The following is a 17,026-nucleotide window of genomic DNA, read 5'->3' as shown; positions in this document are numbered from 1 at the left end:
CACAGCCTATGTTTGGGCCAGTATTTGCATAGTGCAGGGGAAATAACTGGCTGAAGAGGAGGCTGCAGCTTTTGGTACAGTATTTAGTCTTTAAAAAGCACTTAAAGGAATGAGAAACATTTTGATGGAAAAATGTAAAGAATTTGGAGCCTTACTGCTTGTGAGTGTGTTAAGGACCTTTGCTAAAACATCTGTCCTTTGAGGGTGCTCTTTCTTCTGAAAAGGGCAACTGCCTCACTTCTGCTGATTGCACTTACAAAGGGCAAAGTGAGGTTTTGCTGTACCCTTAATGGACAGAGGCTAGTGGCAAATCTTCCTCTTTCATAAATCTCAGCATTCCTCGTGGTGTCTGCTGTCAGGATCGATTAGGAGTAAGTGCTTGGACTGCAGAGCTGTGGAAGGGCGGCCTGTCTCCTGCAGTGCCATGCAGAGCTGGGCAGAAAGTCCTCCAGCGCCGGTGGTGGGGTTTGTGTGTCCCCGGGCACCTGGGGAGACAGGCCCTGGTCCCTGCACTGGGGGACAGCACAGTCAGCGGCTCCTCCTTGTAAAGCCAGCAAGCAGCCAAGCTGGGAAGCATGAGCGATGGCTGTTAGGGGCCAGAGCTGAGTCATCTATAATATAATCATAAGGAAACACACATTTTTCCTGAGAGAAAATCAATAGAACTTTGCACTTTTCCTTGTAATATTTCCAGTCTGTGCCATCAGCCATAGTTTGCTCACAGTTATACTGCTGTAAATTCACTGCGAGTTAATGGATTTCTACAAAAATGAATTGACTTACAACAGTGTAAGAGATCTGATGCCAGAGCCATGCACATGTAAAAATACATGGAACAAAAGTAGTTTTATAGCACACAGGTGACCTTCAAAGTGCCAAGACCTAGCAAGTAAAAAGCAAAATTACCTAGTTCCTCGTATGCTCCTTTTCTGGCAAAACTCCTGAGGAAAATAAAGCATGCAGTCCTGAAACCATCGCTGCGCGTGGCAAGGGGGCCAGAGACCCACCGAAGGGAAGACAGGCGAGCGAGCAGCTTCACGCTATGATGGAGAATGCAGAAGACTGTCTGAACATGTCATTTTTCATTTCCTGCATAAAACATTTTGGAGCCTCGTCTCACTTAGAATTAGTAAGTAAGTAAATAACGTGCTCCCAAACTTGTGTGTCAAAATTAGGTTGGTTAATGTATGAGCTGCCTCTGTTGCATTTGTTACTACACAGGAAATTTCATGCTTAGCCAGAGGCTGGCAAAGTTCATTTATTCATTATCCCCAAACTTCGGGCAGTTATTATTCAAACTCCCCTAGTACATCTATTTAATAAGAAGAGAACAGAAAATTGATGGGATCAAAAATGTTAAAGTCGTAATTAATGCTTTTAGCAAAGACTGATTGGAGGGGGTTGTTTTGAGAATATTAATTTGTAGCGAGCGAGTGTGCTGCCTGGTGTTGCTGGGAGCAGGGAGAGCTCTCCCAGCCCTGCCAAGGGAGCTCGGCCCCTGCAGCCTGGTGAGCTGCTGGCCCGTGGGGACACCACCTGTGTCACCCCAGGGGCTCTCTGCCACCAGGTAAGGGAAAACCAGTGCTACAAGCCATGGGAGAGTGCTAAAATACCAACACACATAAATTATTGCTGATTAATAGAGTGTTTAGATGGTAAAACATTTGCTTCCAGCATAGAAAATATGCGGGATTTTTTTCTTCTTCACTGTTTTTGTGCTCTTGTGTTGTTTTGTCCCCCAGCAGCCTTGTAGTACTGCAGATCACTGAGCTGCGATGCAGGGGGCTGCCGGGCGGTTGAGGGCTTTGCTCTCTGGCGAGATGCCCTGATGCAGAGCCCAGGACTCTGTGCATGTGTGGGACAGGTTTGGGTTTTGTTCACACAGGAGCAGTTACAGTTATTCCATAGGAAAATTAACTGGCCCTAAAACAAAGGAAACGAGATGAAGGCTGGAAGAATCCCAGCAAGGCAGGAGGGCAGCCATGAGGGATCTGCATCACCGGGCTGCCGGGCGGTTGAGGGCTTTGCTCTCTGGCGAGATGCCCTGATGCAGAGCCCAGGACTCTGTGCATGTGTGGGACAGGTTTGGGTTTTGTTCACACAGGAGCAGTTACAGTTATTCCATAGGAAAATTAACTGGCCCTAAAACAAAGGAAACGAGATGAAGGCTGGAAGAATCCCAGCAAGGCAGGAGGGCAGCCATGAGGGATTTCTGCATCACCCTGTCCTGCCCCAAAGCAGCAGCAGCGCCGGTTCCCTGGGCATGGCCATGTGGTTTGACAGGGGATGGGGAAGAGGAAGGGAGGGGGGGTTCTGTTGCTGTTTTTAGACCATGTTTCTAAAACCCAGCAGTCTCTGCTGAGTAAAAGACGGATATTATTATAAATGGAGCAAGCCGGGGAAAATACATGGTGCAGATCTGCATCAATGACAATCCAAAATACAGCACTGAACAAGATGGGTTTTTTTAAGGATCCGTGCTAATGTCAATGAATGGATTGATAGCTCCTGTTTTTCCTCTGGTGACTGCCAGCCTTTTAATTATAGCAATTACGGACATTCCAAGCAAATCACAGCTACATTAAGAGTCGAATCGAAGAGGGCTGTGCTGTAGAATTAGTTAATGGATTTCCCTATTTGTTGTCAATAGATTTGGTTTCCTGTTGTTGTTAAAATGTTTCTTAAATGTCATACGGAAAATCATCTGTAGTTTAATACAAATTAAATGACCAAGGTCTTGATAAATAACTCAAAAATGCTTACAGTTCAATTGAGGATTATAATTTTCCAATAGGACATTTTTGGAATTTACTCTGGGGAAGATGGGAAAGGGAATGTCAAGCTATTTTTTTTCTATTCCGTGACCAGATCTGTCAAAAACTTTAATTCATCTCTGTGTTAATACCCTTGAAATAGGAAGCCACAGGTAAGACTTTGGGAGCGTTATGCAGGGTAAAAAAAGAGATGACCACATAAAATGGGCTCTTATTTTTGGATTTTCTTGTCATTTTCCTTGAAAATCTGAAGTCATCGGTTTTTTAACAAACTAGAACAGGAATTCTTCATTACTAAATATTTTCCAGGCTTGTAAGTTGCTCTGACAATCCAGTGAGTATCATGACTCATTTTGGGTTTCGGGGTGTTTCATTTCATTTCTAGGCAGGTGTTGATATTTAGGCTGTCAGCTGAAGTCAGCTGTTGTGGCAAAAATTAGAGGGATACTTCTGATTTTCAAGTGCTGTGTTTTTTATAATAGTTTTTAATTTCATTTTTTTTAACAGAGTGCTTCTGTATTCATAGTCTATGGTAAACATGAGATCTAGCTCTAAATTCCCATGGCAGAACATCTTTTTAATGTATATGCTGTAATTTATTTACTTACTGTTCTGGACAGTTGTATTTCAGTGCTTCCAGAGTTGTCAGAGTTGATCCAAGTGACTGATACCTGTCAGTATGTCATTAATCAACTGTCTTTGCAGTTTTAAAAGTGTGTCATCAGTCCCACAGGGAGAGCTTCTGCGCTGTTAGGATGGGTATGAGGAAGGTCAGTGTCAGGACTTTGACACCCCCCCTTGGTTTGCCTCATCCTTCCCTCTCAAGAAGAGCAACGTGGTGGGTTGCTGTGGCCTAGATAGGAGCAGCTTGGCCAAATGTTAGCGAAGGGTCTGGTAACTAAATTACCCCTTGGGACGTGTGCCCTCTCATGGCATCGGGCAGCCCTGGGCCAGGAGATAGTCTGTGCTCCGAGACATAACGCTCAGAGAATCAGTCCTCTGGGGCCTCTGGAGCATCACCAACATGGTGAGGACTCTTTATTTTTCCTTCTCTGCTTTCTGGGATCCCCTCAAAAGCACTGAAAGCAGGACGGCAGGGGCTATATTGCCAGGCTCCCAGAGCCGTGGCCAGTGCAGCTCAGGAAACCTCTTGCCCAGCATCCCAGTGCACGGCTCAGCCTGTGTGCTCTGCTCCGGCAGGACAGCCACCACCTCTCCCCCAGCTTGAAGCCAGCAAGGACAGCGGGAGCACAAGGGAAGGCCACCCGTTGGTTCCTGAAGGGACCCTCAAGTGCCTCAGGATTTAAAAGCCTGGTTTACCTAGTTAAACTAATCCTGTGTCTCCGACAGGAACTAGGGTGTTGTTAAAACACCCCACATCATTGTTATACTGAACATACATTGCTCTGAGCTCTGGAAAGCTGGAAGGACCTAGTCAGTGTGCCTTGCTGCGACTAAGCCAAGCAGTGCGTGAGCTTGGGAGCTGTGCTTGCTCGGGAACATTGATAAATCTTTGGACAAGGACATGGTGTGCACATCTAAATCTGAGTCAGGCCAAGGAATTACTGTACTGAGTGATGACCTAGACCGAACCATGTCTGTCAGTGATACCTGTTACCCTGAGGGGAATGCAGCACTCGAGAAACTGCACAAGAGAAGCTAAAGGCAACAAAATCAAATGAGACGATGAAAATGTACAATTTGATTAAGGAAGCATCAGCTACTTTATGATCTTTACCAAACACACTCATGTTTGTGATTCATTTATGCTAATTCACTGCAAGACAGTAAAAATACAGTCATTCAGTGCCACAAATAATGATAATAGTGTAATCCGTTTGTAGAGTGCTTGGATATAATTTCAACTTTTATAGTATAGTGGTATGAAGGTCTCAAGTTAGTTAAATGCACAGCAAGGTGCTAATTGCAATCCTGGTTAAAATGAACCTCAGTTTATGGTTAAGTCGCTGGTTGAGCTAATGACTTTGTATCTGAGCTAGCTGAGTCCCACTGAAGTCAGCAGCCAGACTCCTTATATAGTGAAATCTTTTAATAATTCATACCACTGGCATTTCAGTCTCCAGAGAAGTAAGCCGGGTTTGACAAGACAGGAGAACCAAAACTGAGTACATACCGGTGCATTGATCCTGTTGCGGGTTTGCTGATGTGGCCACCTTGCAGTTTTTCAGCATGTAGGGAGAGACAGAAGAAAGGCTCGCCTCGCTGCCGCCAGAACTGGGGGAGCTCAAACCCAAGCAAATAGTAGTTAGCGACACACAGCAGGCACCTGTCAAAACCTGAACTGTAACACGATTTAATATCAAGACCGAGTAAGTGGAACTAAATCCAGCTTGCCACAGTGTCACATGCGAGAAGTTGAACTTTTTGCAATATTTTTCAAGAACATAAAATCTCTTTATTAATGCAAGAGTTAATTATTTTGAGACCAGAGAGGTCTTACGCTACTTTTATGCTAGACTAAAGCATTTCACTAAAGCAAACCATCTCAAAAGCAAATGCGTGGAGCTTTGCAGGGTTCAGAAAGTATTTGTCAACCTGGTCGTAAATGCGCATGGAAAAGTCAACCAAGTTTAGGCTCATTACCCAGGGTAATTCAAACCTTGCCACTGCAGGTTTTTGGAGCAGAGCAGCACCTGCTCATGTTCAGTGCCATGAAAACGCCATGTGTTCATGCAGTGCGTTTCCCCTCATTGAGTGCTCATGTGTTGCTGCTGGCATTTACAGGGCTTGGGCAAAACATCCGTCCAGTTTGTTGTTTATAGCTGGGAGTGTGATTGCAAAATGGTGAGGGAGGAGGGGAGGCGGTGTGGGAAGCCACAGGGGCCATTTACCTGAGGACACTGTAAAACTCGCCTGCTGTCTCGGGGAATAGGAGACAGCCACGCTGCGCAGTCTGCACAGGGAACATGGTCAGTCAGTTCTGTGGTCATGCTGAAGCCATTTATTTTTATTTGAGCAACACTTAACGTTCCCAAAACAGCCGGATGGAGCTCAAGGAGACAGGTGAATAAGCAGGAGCAGCACGATTTGCCACGGCTCAAAGTTCCACTCGGCTCTAAAACAAGCTTTTCTCATTGGAGGAAAAGGGTGTGTGGTTTTTTCTTCATACACTGGACCAAGTAGCAAAATAAGGTGTTTTCCCAAATAAACTCACTGATAATGATTTTCGTCATGCATCCCTAGCTAATTGGGGTGCGATGAAGTGCATAATTCAAATGCTATCTAGCCTGAGGGCTTAAGGAAAAGCTTAACTCTGCCTGCAAACCAGAGTGGAGATAGCTGATGCGACAACTGCCTATCAGTAGGCTGCAGGCTTTCAAACGAGCAGGCGACATAGGCGCGCTATCTGATTGCAGCTTAAATTCTGCCCACAGTCGTGCCTGCTTGGTTCAGCGTAGTTACTCGATGGCCAATAAGGCATTAAATAGTCACAATGTACAGCTTATTTCGGGAGAAAGTATTTTAACAGCACAGGTGACTATTGTGCGTGCATTAAGAAAACCAGGACACAGCGAACCAAATTTAGTTTAGCTACAGTAAAATAATTGTAATAGAGCAATGCTGACCCCAACTACTGAATGGTGACACCTGGCTTTTGCTGCACAGGAGAGATTAGGGTTTTCTGGTTTGTTCTCCTCCCTCTCTTTTTAGATATATATTTCATTTATATAGCATATATTTAGTATTCAGATGTTTGAGACAAAACCCCAACATTTTAGAGAGAAGTAAGTGCCCTTCAAGCCCAGCAGCGCAAACCACGGTCTCATGGAAACAGCAATTGCAAACAGAAAATAACCCCTGCTGTGCGACACCTCCACTTTGTTACATTGCAATGTATTTTCTTATTTTTCATGGGCCTGGTTCATGTGACCCTGCCAGTACGTAAAAATGGTTGTTGACAGTTTCTTTGGTTTTGTTTTATTATAATGTAATTTATGGGATGCTGAAAGTCTGCACGTTACTTGTACTTGACTGACATTTCTCTGAGAGTCAAAAAATTGCTACGTATTCTTGACTGAGATTAAAATGGGTGGACTGTGTATAGCTGTATCCTGCTTTCAAAGTGCAGGATTGGAAGGCTTCCATTAAATTGTTATTTCCAGTTATTATTAGCTCCTAAATCAGTTAATATAATTTCTTTCCCATAATGAATGCACAGCATTGTAAGCCTAAATGCCATATTTTCTATTGATCTATTTCCACAACCTGTTTAGTGAAATAATTAAAATAATTTACAAGGCTGACCCAATATCTTAATGGTTTAGTAAATCTTGCTGCCGCCTGGGAGGCTCAGCTAGTTTTAAACTCACAGCTCTTGGCAGCACCAGGACCTCGGGGTGGACCTGCAGTGAGTGCCATGTGGTGTCTGAAGGTGTGCTCAAAGCCAGCCTGTGGAAACGCCTCCTCTGACGCTCGGGGAGAACAGGGGCTCCAGCTGGTTTGTTCACTCATCGCCTCTGTTCAAAGTAGGAAAATTTCTTGGTGTTACCAGGCCAGAGCAGAATTTGAACTGCAATCTGCAGGTAATACATCTTCACTGGCAACTTGAACATCCCTGTTTTCTACCCCCAGAATTGACCCCACGTGTCTGTGTGGGCAGCGAAAATGGGGGCAACTGTGGAGCTTGGTATTTTTACATGCAAGACAATGTGGGAAATTATTATTTCCATCTTTTTTGGTTGTTTTAACTCGTAAGAAGAGGACAACTCTAAACACGATCTCTGTTTAAATGCCAGGGTTATGGAAGGGCTCAGTAGGATTCAGTAGTGTCAAGACAGAGGTACACTAAGGCGTGCCCCAAAGTCTCTTAAAATCTCTGGAAGGCCCTTTGGTAATCTCAGAGGGCCATAGGTGACTCCTCAGGCGATAGGGAGGGCTTCATTAAGACAATCTCCCTGGCACAGGAGCCCCTCCCGTAGTGATACGGGCTCTCCTGACTCCTCCACGTCTCCCACAGCTCTTACAGGCAAACACACAGGGCTGATACAGGTAGGACTTACAAAATATTCCCAGGTCGGTTTCTAGCTCGCCGCCTGGTGTTACAGTAACACTAATGGGGAGCCCTCGGAGCAGGGGCAGGAGGACACTGCAGCAGTGCCTGGGAGGAGACGTAGAAGCCAGTCTCTTTAGCAAGAGTGGCAAGAGCAAACTACATTTAAAGTACTATTATGAAAAGCTGGTGGCAACCCTTGTTCCCATGAAGAATGTGCATTTTGACAGCTGCAGTCTGGAACAAAAGGGATTGAGGTGACTTGTGTGGGATCGGGGCAATGGCTGCAAAGCAACGAGTGTGCAGCCAGGGCCAGCCCTCGTGGGGATCGCACCCCTGCGGGGTCCTGCCCTGGCCAGCTGCGCAGGGAGGACATCCCCTGGGGACACATGTGCGGGCAGGAAGGTCACAGACCTCCATCCTGGGCCGTGACAGCAAGGACAGAGCCCGTAGCTCTGAAATCAGTCAGCGTTTGAGACACCATTTAAAATGTCTCCACCTGCAATCCCTGAGCAAGCCTCGAGCTTGCTTTCAGCATCTAGTACATTTATTTTTAGTTCTATTCTTTTGCATAATTATACAAAGAAAAGAAAAATGGCCTGTTAAAAATTAGAAGATGGTTGTTGGATGCACTTTGCAGCAGATGTCATTATCTTCCCTCCCTGACCCTAACCAGCCACCATTTCTATTTTGCTTTAAATGGACCTGTAATTTCACACTGTGAATTCAGCTGGAACTATTCTTTTTGTTAAATAAACTTTACCCTTGCACTGACTGCTCCAGGCTCTGAAAAGAAACACTTCTTGCTTGTGACTGTTCCAAAATGTAGGTCTGAAATTCAAAAAGAAGTGTTGGTAAATGGGCTGTAATCACACTGAAGGGCAAGCGAGTATTCCTCCTCTAAGGCAGAAGAAAATAAAGGAAAATCTGCTTTGCCTTCTGCTGCCTCAATGCTGATTATTTTACAGATTAGAGGATTTTTTTAGAAAGAAGCCTGCTGTGCTATAGTGTGTGTTTCAGAGCTGAAACACCTGTAGTCATGCCCTTAATGCCACACTTGTGTAAATCAGGGCCTCATTTCTGCAACCACTGTGCACCCAGCAGAACCTCGTGCTGGCGGTGGTGCAGGGCCTGTGCAGTGGCACACACCACCAGCAAGCCCCGGCAACTCCGGATTCACCACAGGGAAGAGTGTGCAACGTTAACGGCGTATCTAGCCTCTAATGTGTGCATGAGAGCTATAGGGATGTTATGTGAGAGCTTGATGGCTGCGACAAATATGATTGAAACTGGACACAAGGGTCAAAAATTACCTCAGAGAGGGACCGTAGCACAAAACACACCCCGCCTCTGCGCACAGCGGGGTCACCGTCCCCTCACTGCCTTCCGCATCGGGTGAACATCTGCCCCGCTTCGATGTCAGAATTAGTTTTCTTCCAGAACAGGACATCCACAAACCAGAAGGAGCTGGGCAGCTCTGTCAGTGGTCAGTGCCACATCGCTAAAGCTGACGCGGTCCCGAGCAGAGACTTACTCGTTGCCCCGAGCCCAGACAGCACGTGCAGTTCTGGCAGTGATTACCAGTGCACTTTTACATACAACTCAGTCCTTTCCTGCACCCCCTCTGTGCACCGACCAAAGCATCTTTGAGCTTACCGTAGTCTCGAATAACCACTGTTCTTCCTGTAGGTGTGATCCACCACTGCAGCACTCCTGATGTCACACTCACGTAACTCTCGGAAATCGTTTCAAACCACACCAACACAGAGTGACTCAAGCTCAAGCTATTTGCTAACTAGGGCTCTGTATTTACTGGGCTGTGGCAAAGCAAAGGTTCCCCCGGCAGCCGTCTGCAAATGTGGTTCGGGTCAGTTGTAAGTCTGTGATTAGTTAATTCTGTTTAGAGGATCTGCTTAAATTAAACATTTTCTCTCTCCCATTCTCACTCACTGTTCTGTTTTTAAGAAGTATAAGGTGCTTAATAATCTCTACCACCTGAAATCGTCACTGGCAGGATGAAAGCTCTCTCCCTCCCACCCCCACCATTTTGTCCCACTGCAAAACGTATACATTAATCTCATGCTAAAATTAACATATATTGCTGAGGCAAATGAATTGGCATCTCCATGTATATCTATTAGCTTCCAGCGTTTCCTGAGAGGGGCTTTCATTTAATTACCAGCCTGACAGGCTACCTCACTCCAGAACTGCAGCTGTATTTATTACTTTTATCTCCTTGGACACCTGCCTCTCTCCGTGGTTTATCAGATTTCTACTGAAGAGATGGACGGAATATTTTCTATTGCACCAGGTTATTGTTTCTTTAAAAGGCGCTTACTAGAGCACTGACCTCAAACAGAAGGTTTTTTTGGTTGGCTTTGGATGGGCTTCCCCCCCCCAGTTATCAAAGCAATCCAGCAGCATTAACCCCCTCACTGCCCCACCACACACCTGCAGTTCAGAAGAAATCAGATTACGGACAAGGAGCTGAGCGCCTCACTGCTAGCTCTGTGCAAGCAGCTGACCCTGACCACCGCTCACAAAGACCTTGCCTGCAGTGGGAGCCAAAACCCTCAGGTGCTGTGACTACTTTTCATCCTCCCATGTATGAAAACTTCAAGTGGAAATGCCGAGAGACTCCTGAGCGCGTGGCTCAGTGCCCTCCATTGCAGTCCAGTGAGAGGGATCTGCCCGAATTCCTCCTGATGCTTTGGGCAACACTTTATATTGTCACCAGTGCCTCTATAACTGGTTGATAAAAAGCTAATGTAGATACACGGAACATTAAAAGAAGATAAAAGCTGCCTACATGCATTGCCAGCACAGTCACAGCCAGTGTTACAGGTTATACGTAACCTGTGTGACTACGCACCACTCCATTACAGCTGGGTAAAGCAGCTGTTCTCTCTTATTGCCCCAGGCAGCAGCTCAGGACACTGCTAGTTCAGGTGTTGACTGTGGCAAAAGGGACATCACGGGGCTCGTTCAGCAGACGAGCTGCTTCAACAGGCTGAAGTTTCAACAGACAAATAGTTCCCACTTGTTGTTCTCTGGGTCGCACCACCTGAATTCGTGGAGATGCACGTCCCATGGGCAGGACTCGCCTGAGCTGGCGTGTTGTGACAGACACGTTCAAACCAGTGGGACCTGAAGCTAGCTGGTGCCTCGGCAGGTGGGGCCTTCATGCGTGCGCAATGCAGCAATACATCTCCTGGACAAGGCGAGCGCAAGCTGACTCATTTTATTAAAAAGAATGGTTCGCTCCCGGCAGTCTAATTGTGTTACTTCGAAAGAGTCTGGCAGGAAGGGGGCCTTGCTGATAGCAATGCCTTTGAGAAAGATGCCTCATTACTGACGAAAAATGACAAATTTGTATCTGTTTAATTAATGAACCTTTTCAACTTTCTTGGGATTTCATCCCAGTTCCTAACTCCAGGCATGCTGGCTGTTTGGCGTGAAGCACCTGCTGACTGTGAGCTGTGCAGGAGGCGGCTGCGCTGCAGACACTCCCCTGCACGGCTGGGGCCTCCTGCTCCTTCGTGGGTCGGGGCAGCAGGAGCAGCCCCGTGGTCCCAGCGAGAGCCCCCTGAGCGGGAGGGTGCCCTCTCCCCAGACGCTGACCCAAGCAGTTAGCGCTTAAGCACTTTCTGGGAAACGCAGCAAAAGATGCTTCGGTGAAACATAAATTATTTTAACATAAGCCTTGTGCGAAAAGTGCCTCTTCCTTCCTGTCGCCTTCGTCCCAGTAAAAAGTGCTTTGTCCCACTCCAGAGCCCCGAGGCGGAGTTAGTTACGCACAGCATATGTAGAACTCTTGTTCAGGAGCTCGCTGCGTGTGGTCCTTGAGCGTGTGGGTGGTCTGGCAGTGCCAGGAGGTTTGGAGGTGACCAGAGGAAGCACCCTGGCTGACAGGGATGCACAAATACCGCAGCAGCCACAGCACCGCAGCGCGCAGCGCTTCGTGGTACCATCCTTCCATGGCGCTCTATCACAAACAGTAACAGGCAGCACGCGGTAACATACTTTTGACCAAAACTTACTTACCATGGGTAAAGTGCCAAGTCAAGACAACCAAACCATGTCACACAGGCTCGCAGAATTTGATAACCCCTTTGTAGGAAGAAGTCTAAACATTTTTTGATGAAAAGCCAACACAATTGATTTTTGAGCCCAAAACCTTTTTATTTGTATTCTTTTTAAATGTTAATGAATTATGTTAATTTAATGTAGTTTAACCAAAACTAAATGAAATACGTTAAATTGTTCAATCGGCCGTAACTCCGATGACTATTATTATTTTATAATTTATCCTTTTTAATACTCATGTTGCATCATACATCCCTATCACATATGACCCAATGTTAATTATGGTTTAAAATAAATCATTCAACGAGATCTAAACGAGACTCACAGAACAGCAAAAGTAGTGACTGTAAGACAGTCATGGAATCATACGTGAATGCAGAAGGCGGGTATAAATTAGTACGTACAAGCTGTTCAGGAGCAGCAGTGGTGTCTGTTATCCTGGTGTGTGTTTGGATCATACGTGATCTCAGCACGCAGGGAAACCAAACGTCAGCTGCCAAAGCCTCAGCTTACTGACTCCTCGTTACTGTTTTGGGGAGCAAGTGTTGTTTTTTTAGCGTTGCTCTGCGAGGCAAGGCTGGGTAGTTCTAGCGCGCAGTAGTTACCTCCAGGTATTCTAGGGTCGCTCATATTTTTTCTATTTTAAGAAGGCTATAGCTTCTTATTTTGATATAAGAATATATTGGTGTTTAAGAAAGTGGCCTCCTTAACATGTGGTGAAATTGAACGCCTTCAAAATCCTCTTTCCACAGATAATTTTACTGTGATGCAGAAGAGCCCGGTCTCGGGCTGCCCTCTAGTGACATGGCCTGGGCTCCTGCAACCAGCCTTCCAAAAAAGCCTGCTTGTTTCTTTGTTCTCATTTTAAAACCTGGCTTTTAAATCATTGACATTTTCTGAAAACATTTTAGGATTATTATTTGCCTTCTGATTTCTGTGCCACTAAGATATATTTGGATTATGTTTCCAAGCGCTTTCTTGTTTTCTTCACACGCGGAAAAGCCAGTCTTTTTTATTCACCTTGAAGTGGTATCTGCAATTTCAGATGACAAGGAGCCAGGACCGTAAAGAAATAATGAACCTTCAGCTGGAAAGAATAGTTTATCAGCCGGGGGGTGGGGAGCACATCTCATCCTAATCCATGAGTTAAAGATGAGCGGATAAAGCAGAAAAACTTACGGAAAAATATATGGAAAAGAAACATTTGTGGGATACAGGGTACATCAAAAGATGACACTCATTAACCAGCTACAGCTGTCTAAAATTGGTCAGCCAAGCCCGTAATAAAAGAGTTTGGGCTTCCACACACAAAACTTCTTACTCACAAACTTTCCTCTAGCAAACCTACACTGACATGAAATGAAAATTCAGACTACTAATATCAACTACCCTGTCTATCCACCTGGCTGAACGGCAGTTCTCACCCTTCTTGCCCCACCGCCGCCCCCCAGACACGACCCTTTCCTAGACCAGTTTTTCCAGGGAACCATGAGTACCAAATACCTGGACACGTACCGCACATGGCACAGCAGCACCGCCCTGACACTGCACGGCCAGAGCTAGGAGGATGCCGGGTATGCAGCGGACGGTCAGCCAAGGGTAAAAGTGCTGGCAGGGAGCGGCCCTGCACTCCCCACCGGGCCAAAAGGAGATGTCGGCAGGAGGAGGAAAAGGCAGCTGCAGAGGGGCGGCGAGACGCAGGCAGGAGGTGGCGGGACAGCCGCGGGACGCGCATGGGCTGGCTGCATGCTGCTTCAGCACAGCTGTGGGAAAGGGGGTGGAAATTGCATGAGCAGCTTGATATTTAGATAGAGGAAATCAGATCAGAGGGTTTTAAATGGAAATTATTTTCACCAGTACAGACGTCCCTAGGGAGCTACTAATACAATTTGGCCAAGAGGAATAAACTATATTGATCTTGAGATCTCAAATGCTTGCTGAGACAGTCCCTCTAGAGAATTATGGTATTTATTTCTTGTATCAGTGACAATCAGCAAAAGTATAACAGCGATTATAGCCCAGTCACTTTTTACACACATCAGTTAACGTTACGTACTTCTGCTCATCTCTCCAGTTCATAATTACTCTTTTTTAAAATAACGCTGATCTTCTATTCTTGTGTCACACAAATATCTTTAATTACTGTCTTTGGTCACTCTGCATCTCAAGTTTTAGCTTTCTGTGACTGTCAGTATAAAGCTTTTCTATAATCGCTCGCACATTCACTCAACTTTCCCCAGGACGCTGCTGTTACTTAGCCTGGCCTGCACACGGTTTTTTCCCCATCACTGTAATTCAACAGTACCTACAGGTACAGCAATATGGCCCCCTAGTGCACGCGGTTAGATTGCCTCAATGTTGGTTTTTTGCATAGGGTTTATTATTATTATTATTATTATTATTATAGAGCAATAAATAAAGCCATACATAGATTTAATAGAATAAGAAATGCCAATGTTGGCACCTATAACTTGGTATTAATAACATATATTGGGGATTTCTATCACTATAAACCTATTCCGAGGTGATTTACTTGAAGTAAAAAGCTTCAAAAGTCTAAGGCACTAAGACAGGTGGAGCAGGTGATGCTGCACATTTGGAAACATGCATTATAATTACTTTGTTTGCATATTTCCACTTCATTTTCTATTCATATTTTACCCACCTTTCCTCATTTCTCTGAGCCTTCCCTTTCTTATCTACAAACTGCCTTCACATATTCTCTGGTTTCTCAGGTTCTTTGCCTATTCTTTTTCATGTTTATTTGATGAGAGTCTTGGCTCCGGACGCAGAGCCTTCTTGCTGGGACACATACTAACACGCTGATCTCGCTCTCTCAGACATTATATCTGAAGATAAATTGGGAAATGAAGATGTAGAGCTGTTGGAAGAGACTGGCTTCCCCAGGCACCAGTTTAGCCTGGATCATTGGATTTACAACACCAGCACCGCCAACACTGATTTGACTATTAATCCCTGAAGTGCCCTAGGAATTGCAGCATAAATCCAGTGAAGGAGCACTCATATGGCCCTAAAGACCTATAGCGCTTATCCTGGTACTCCATTCATGAAAATTGATCTTTTCTTAGTAGCAATGACAACTCAAGGAGTCCATGCTTTGTAAAACCAAGAGATCTGCTTGCTGTGGCAATGTACTTAACTGCCAGGAGGTCTGTGATACAATCTGGCACTCACGCTTAATACTCTGCAGAGACCAGCCCTTTTTTCTTTACAGACATACAGAGATCTGCAATTTCATTCCCTGTTAGGGACCACTTTAGTGCCTTTGTGCTCCACAGCAGCACTCAACAGAATCATTGTGTTTCCTATACCCTGTCTCAGTAACTTGCTCCTAAGTATCCTTTACCAAGCAGTGCTTAATTATCTGCTAAGCCAATACCCACCCCCACCCACCCCCCACCCCCCGTGACAAGACTATAAACCTCTTCTGTATTTGGAGAACTATCATGTCTGAGCAGAGGGCAGCATGAGTTGGGACTAGGCTGGCAAGGAAAATGAATGGGCTACTCTGGTTTCAAAGTACCTCCGTGTTGTACAGCGAGCAAGACGCTGTCCTATCCCAGGAGAACAGGCTGCGACATATCAGAGGTGGTAAACCCCACAGCGAGCAGCATCTTCCTGATTTTTGACCTTGATTTCTAGAAACATGGGGACAGATTTTAAACAAAGATCTCTGTTTGCCTGCACAGACACAGTACAATAGCATTTGACACACTGTTAGCTACTGGGAACAGCTGAACGGGAGCGTGCAAGAGCCAGGTACCTGCAATGGCTGGAGAGGCCTTGAAGGACAGGCCGGGACTAGGAAAGAAACTCTCTCTCCTACCAAGAGAAGTGGGATGGGAAGAACCTTGGTGGGGGGCAGAGAGGGCCTGCGCCTGCCCACGGCCCGGGGAGCTCGGGCAGCAGCTGGCTCCAGCACTGCATTTGTAAATCCTGGGCAGGGGAGATCTTCAGAACAAACGAGGCAACAAAAGGTGGAAGGGGAGGGGGCTGCAGGATGGAAAGTGGAAATGGATGTCCCAGCATTCCTGGTGGGAGCAATTGCAGGATGAAGGAGAAGCGGTGAGGGTTGATGTGTCCAGGCTGCCCGTCACAACGAGTGTCCAGACTCTAAAGCAATGCTGTTACTATGGGAAGGACACTAACAAATCAATACTCGAACAACTGACTTACCTACGCCAAGTGTACATGATCATACTGAAGTGGTGGATGACTAGAGAAAATGAGGTGGCCTGCGTTACAGAAGGTATGATTGACAAGACTTTTTTTTAAAAGAAATTGCCCCATGATAGTAACTGAAATACCTGGTGCTCAACTTACTCTCCCAAGTCAGAGGATTTCTTAGTATAAAACAGAGATAAATAATAGCCAGATTTCATTTTGTAAGACTGTTTCTTTAACTCTGGCTAGAAATGTTAGTTCTGCATTCTGATCTCTCCTGAAATAAACCTGTGACTTGCGTAATAATAGTAACGTGACTGTTCAGACACCTAACAGAAGTTAAAGCTATTAAATGGTCCCTGTCTGGCTTAATCTGAGTGGCTAATCTAACAATCTACCCTGGCCACAGCTTCCCCCTTTGTAGAACCTCATGGTTGCGATAAGCAACGTCACTTTCCTGTTCTACATTCTTTTCTTTGGATTTTGACCTTAGCGATGGCTTTCCTCTAAAGCAGAGCCTAGCACGGTTTGTGATTTATGAGCGACGCTGAGCTCTTTGGGACCCTCGAGTGTGCAGACCCCAGTGCCAGCCATGTTAGGCAATAACCCAGGAACGCTGGTATATGCAGGGAGGCTCCTCTTCCCGGGACACAGAGGGGTCTTGGTTACCTCTAGCACTGCAGCCTCTGAAACCTGGGGTTCAGGCTGGGATTTACTACCCTAACTAGCAGCGGGGGAGATGGTAACAAGGTGGTGTTTCTTTCGATATGCTGAGTAGTACAAACTCTCTACAAAAGCTTCTTAGCAAGCAAAATCCAACAATTTCCCCCCCTTTTTTTGGCTCCCGTTTGCTGAAAAGGTTTTGACGCCCCTTCCCCTCCGTCCCTTATGACTTTGCTGTGCAGACGTCAGGCGAGGCCAGAGGGAGAGGGCTGGGTCCCCCCCCCCCCCGCCCCGCGCCCGCCCCCCC

General features: G+C 45.9%; 1 protein-coding gene across 2 annotated transcripts in view; it reads right to left on the bottom strand.

Annotated features, from left to right (window-relative positions):
* The window catches only part of LOC109279391, a 42,877-nt gene that overhangs the window by 2,171 nt on the left and 23,680 nt on the right, over positions 1–17,026 (bottom strand). The window contains exons 5-8 of one of the 2 annotated variants that reach the window (XM_019471393.1): positions 8,549–8,616; positions 4,909–5,076; positions 3,383–3,445; positions 907–1,040 (exon numbers count right to left, since the gene is read on the bottom strand). In XM_019471393.1, coding sequence (XP_019326938.1) covers positions 907–1,040; positions 3,383–3,445; positions 4,909–5,076; positions 8,549–8,616 — 433 coding nt within the window. Of the gene's footprint in view, positions 1–291; positions 612–906; positions 1,041–3,382; positions 3,522–4,908; positions 5,077–8,548; positions 8,617–17,026 lie in introns of those variants that run through there. The other variant, XR_002086145.1, reaches the window with a different exon arrangement.

The sequence above is a fragment of the Aptenodytes forsteri genome, unplaced genomic scaffold (genome assembly GCF_000699145.1).
Source record: "Aptenodytes forsteri isolate BGI_AS27 unplaced genomic scaffold, ASM69914v1 Scaffold33, whole genome shotgun sequence".
Classification (NCBI taxonomy): Eukaryota; Metazoa; Chordata; class Aves; order Sphenisciformes; family Spheniscidae; genus Aptenodytes; species Aptenodytes forsteri.
This window is presented reverse-complemented; position numbering and strand designations above follow the sequence as displayed.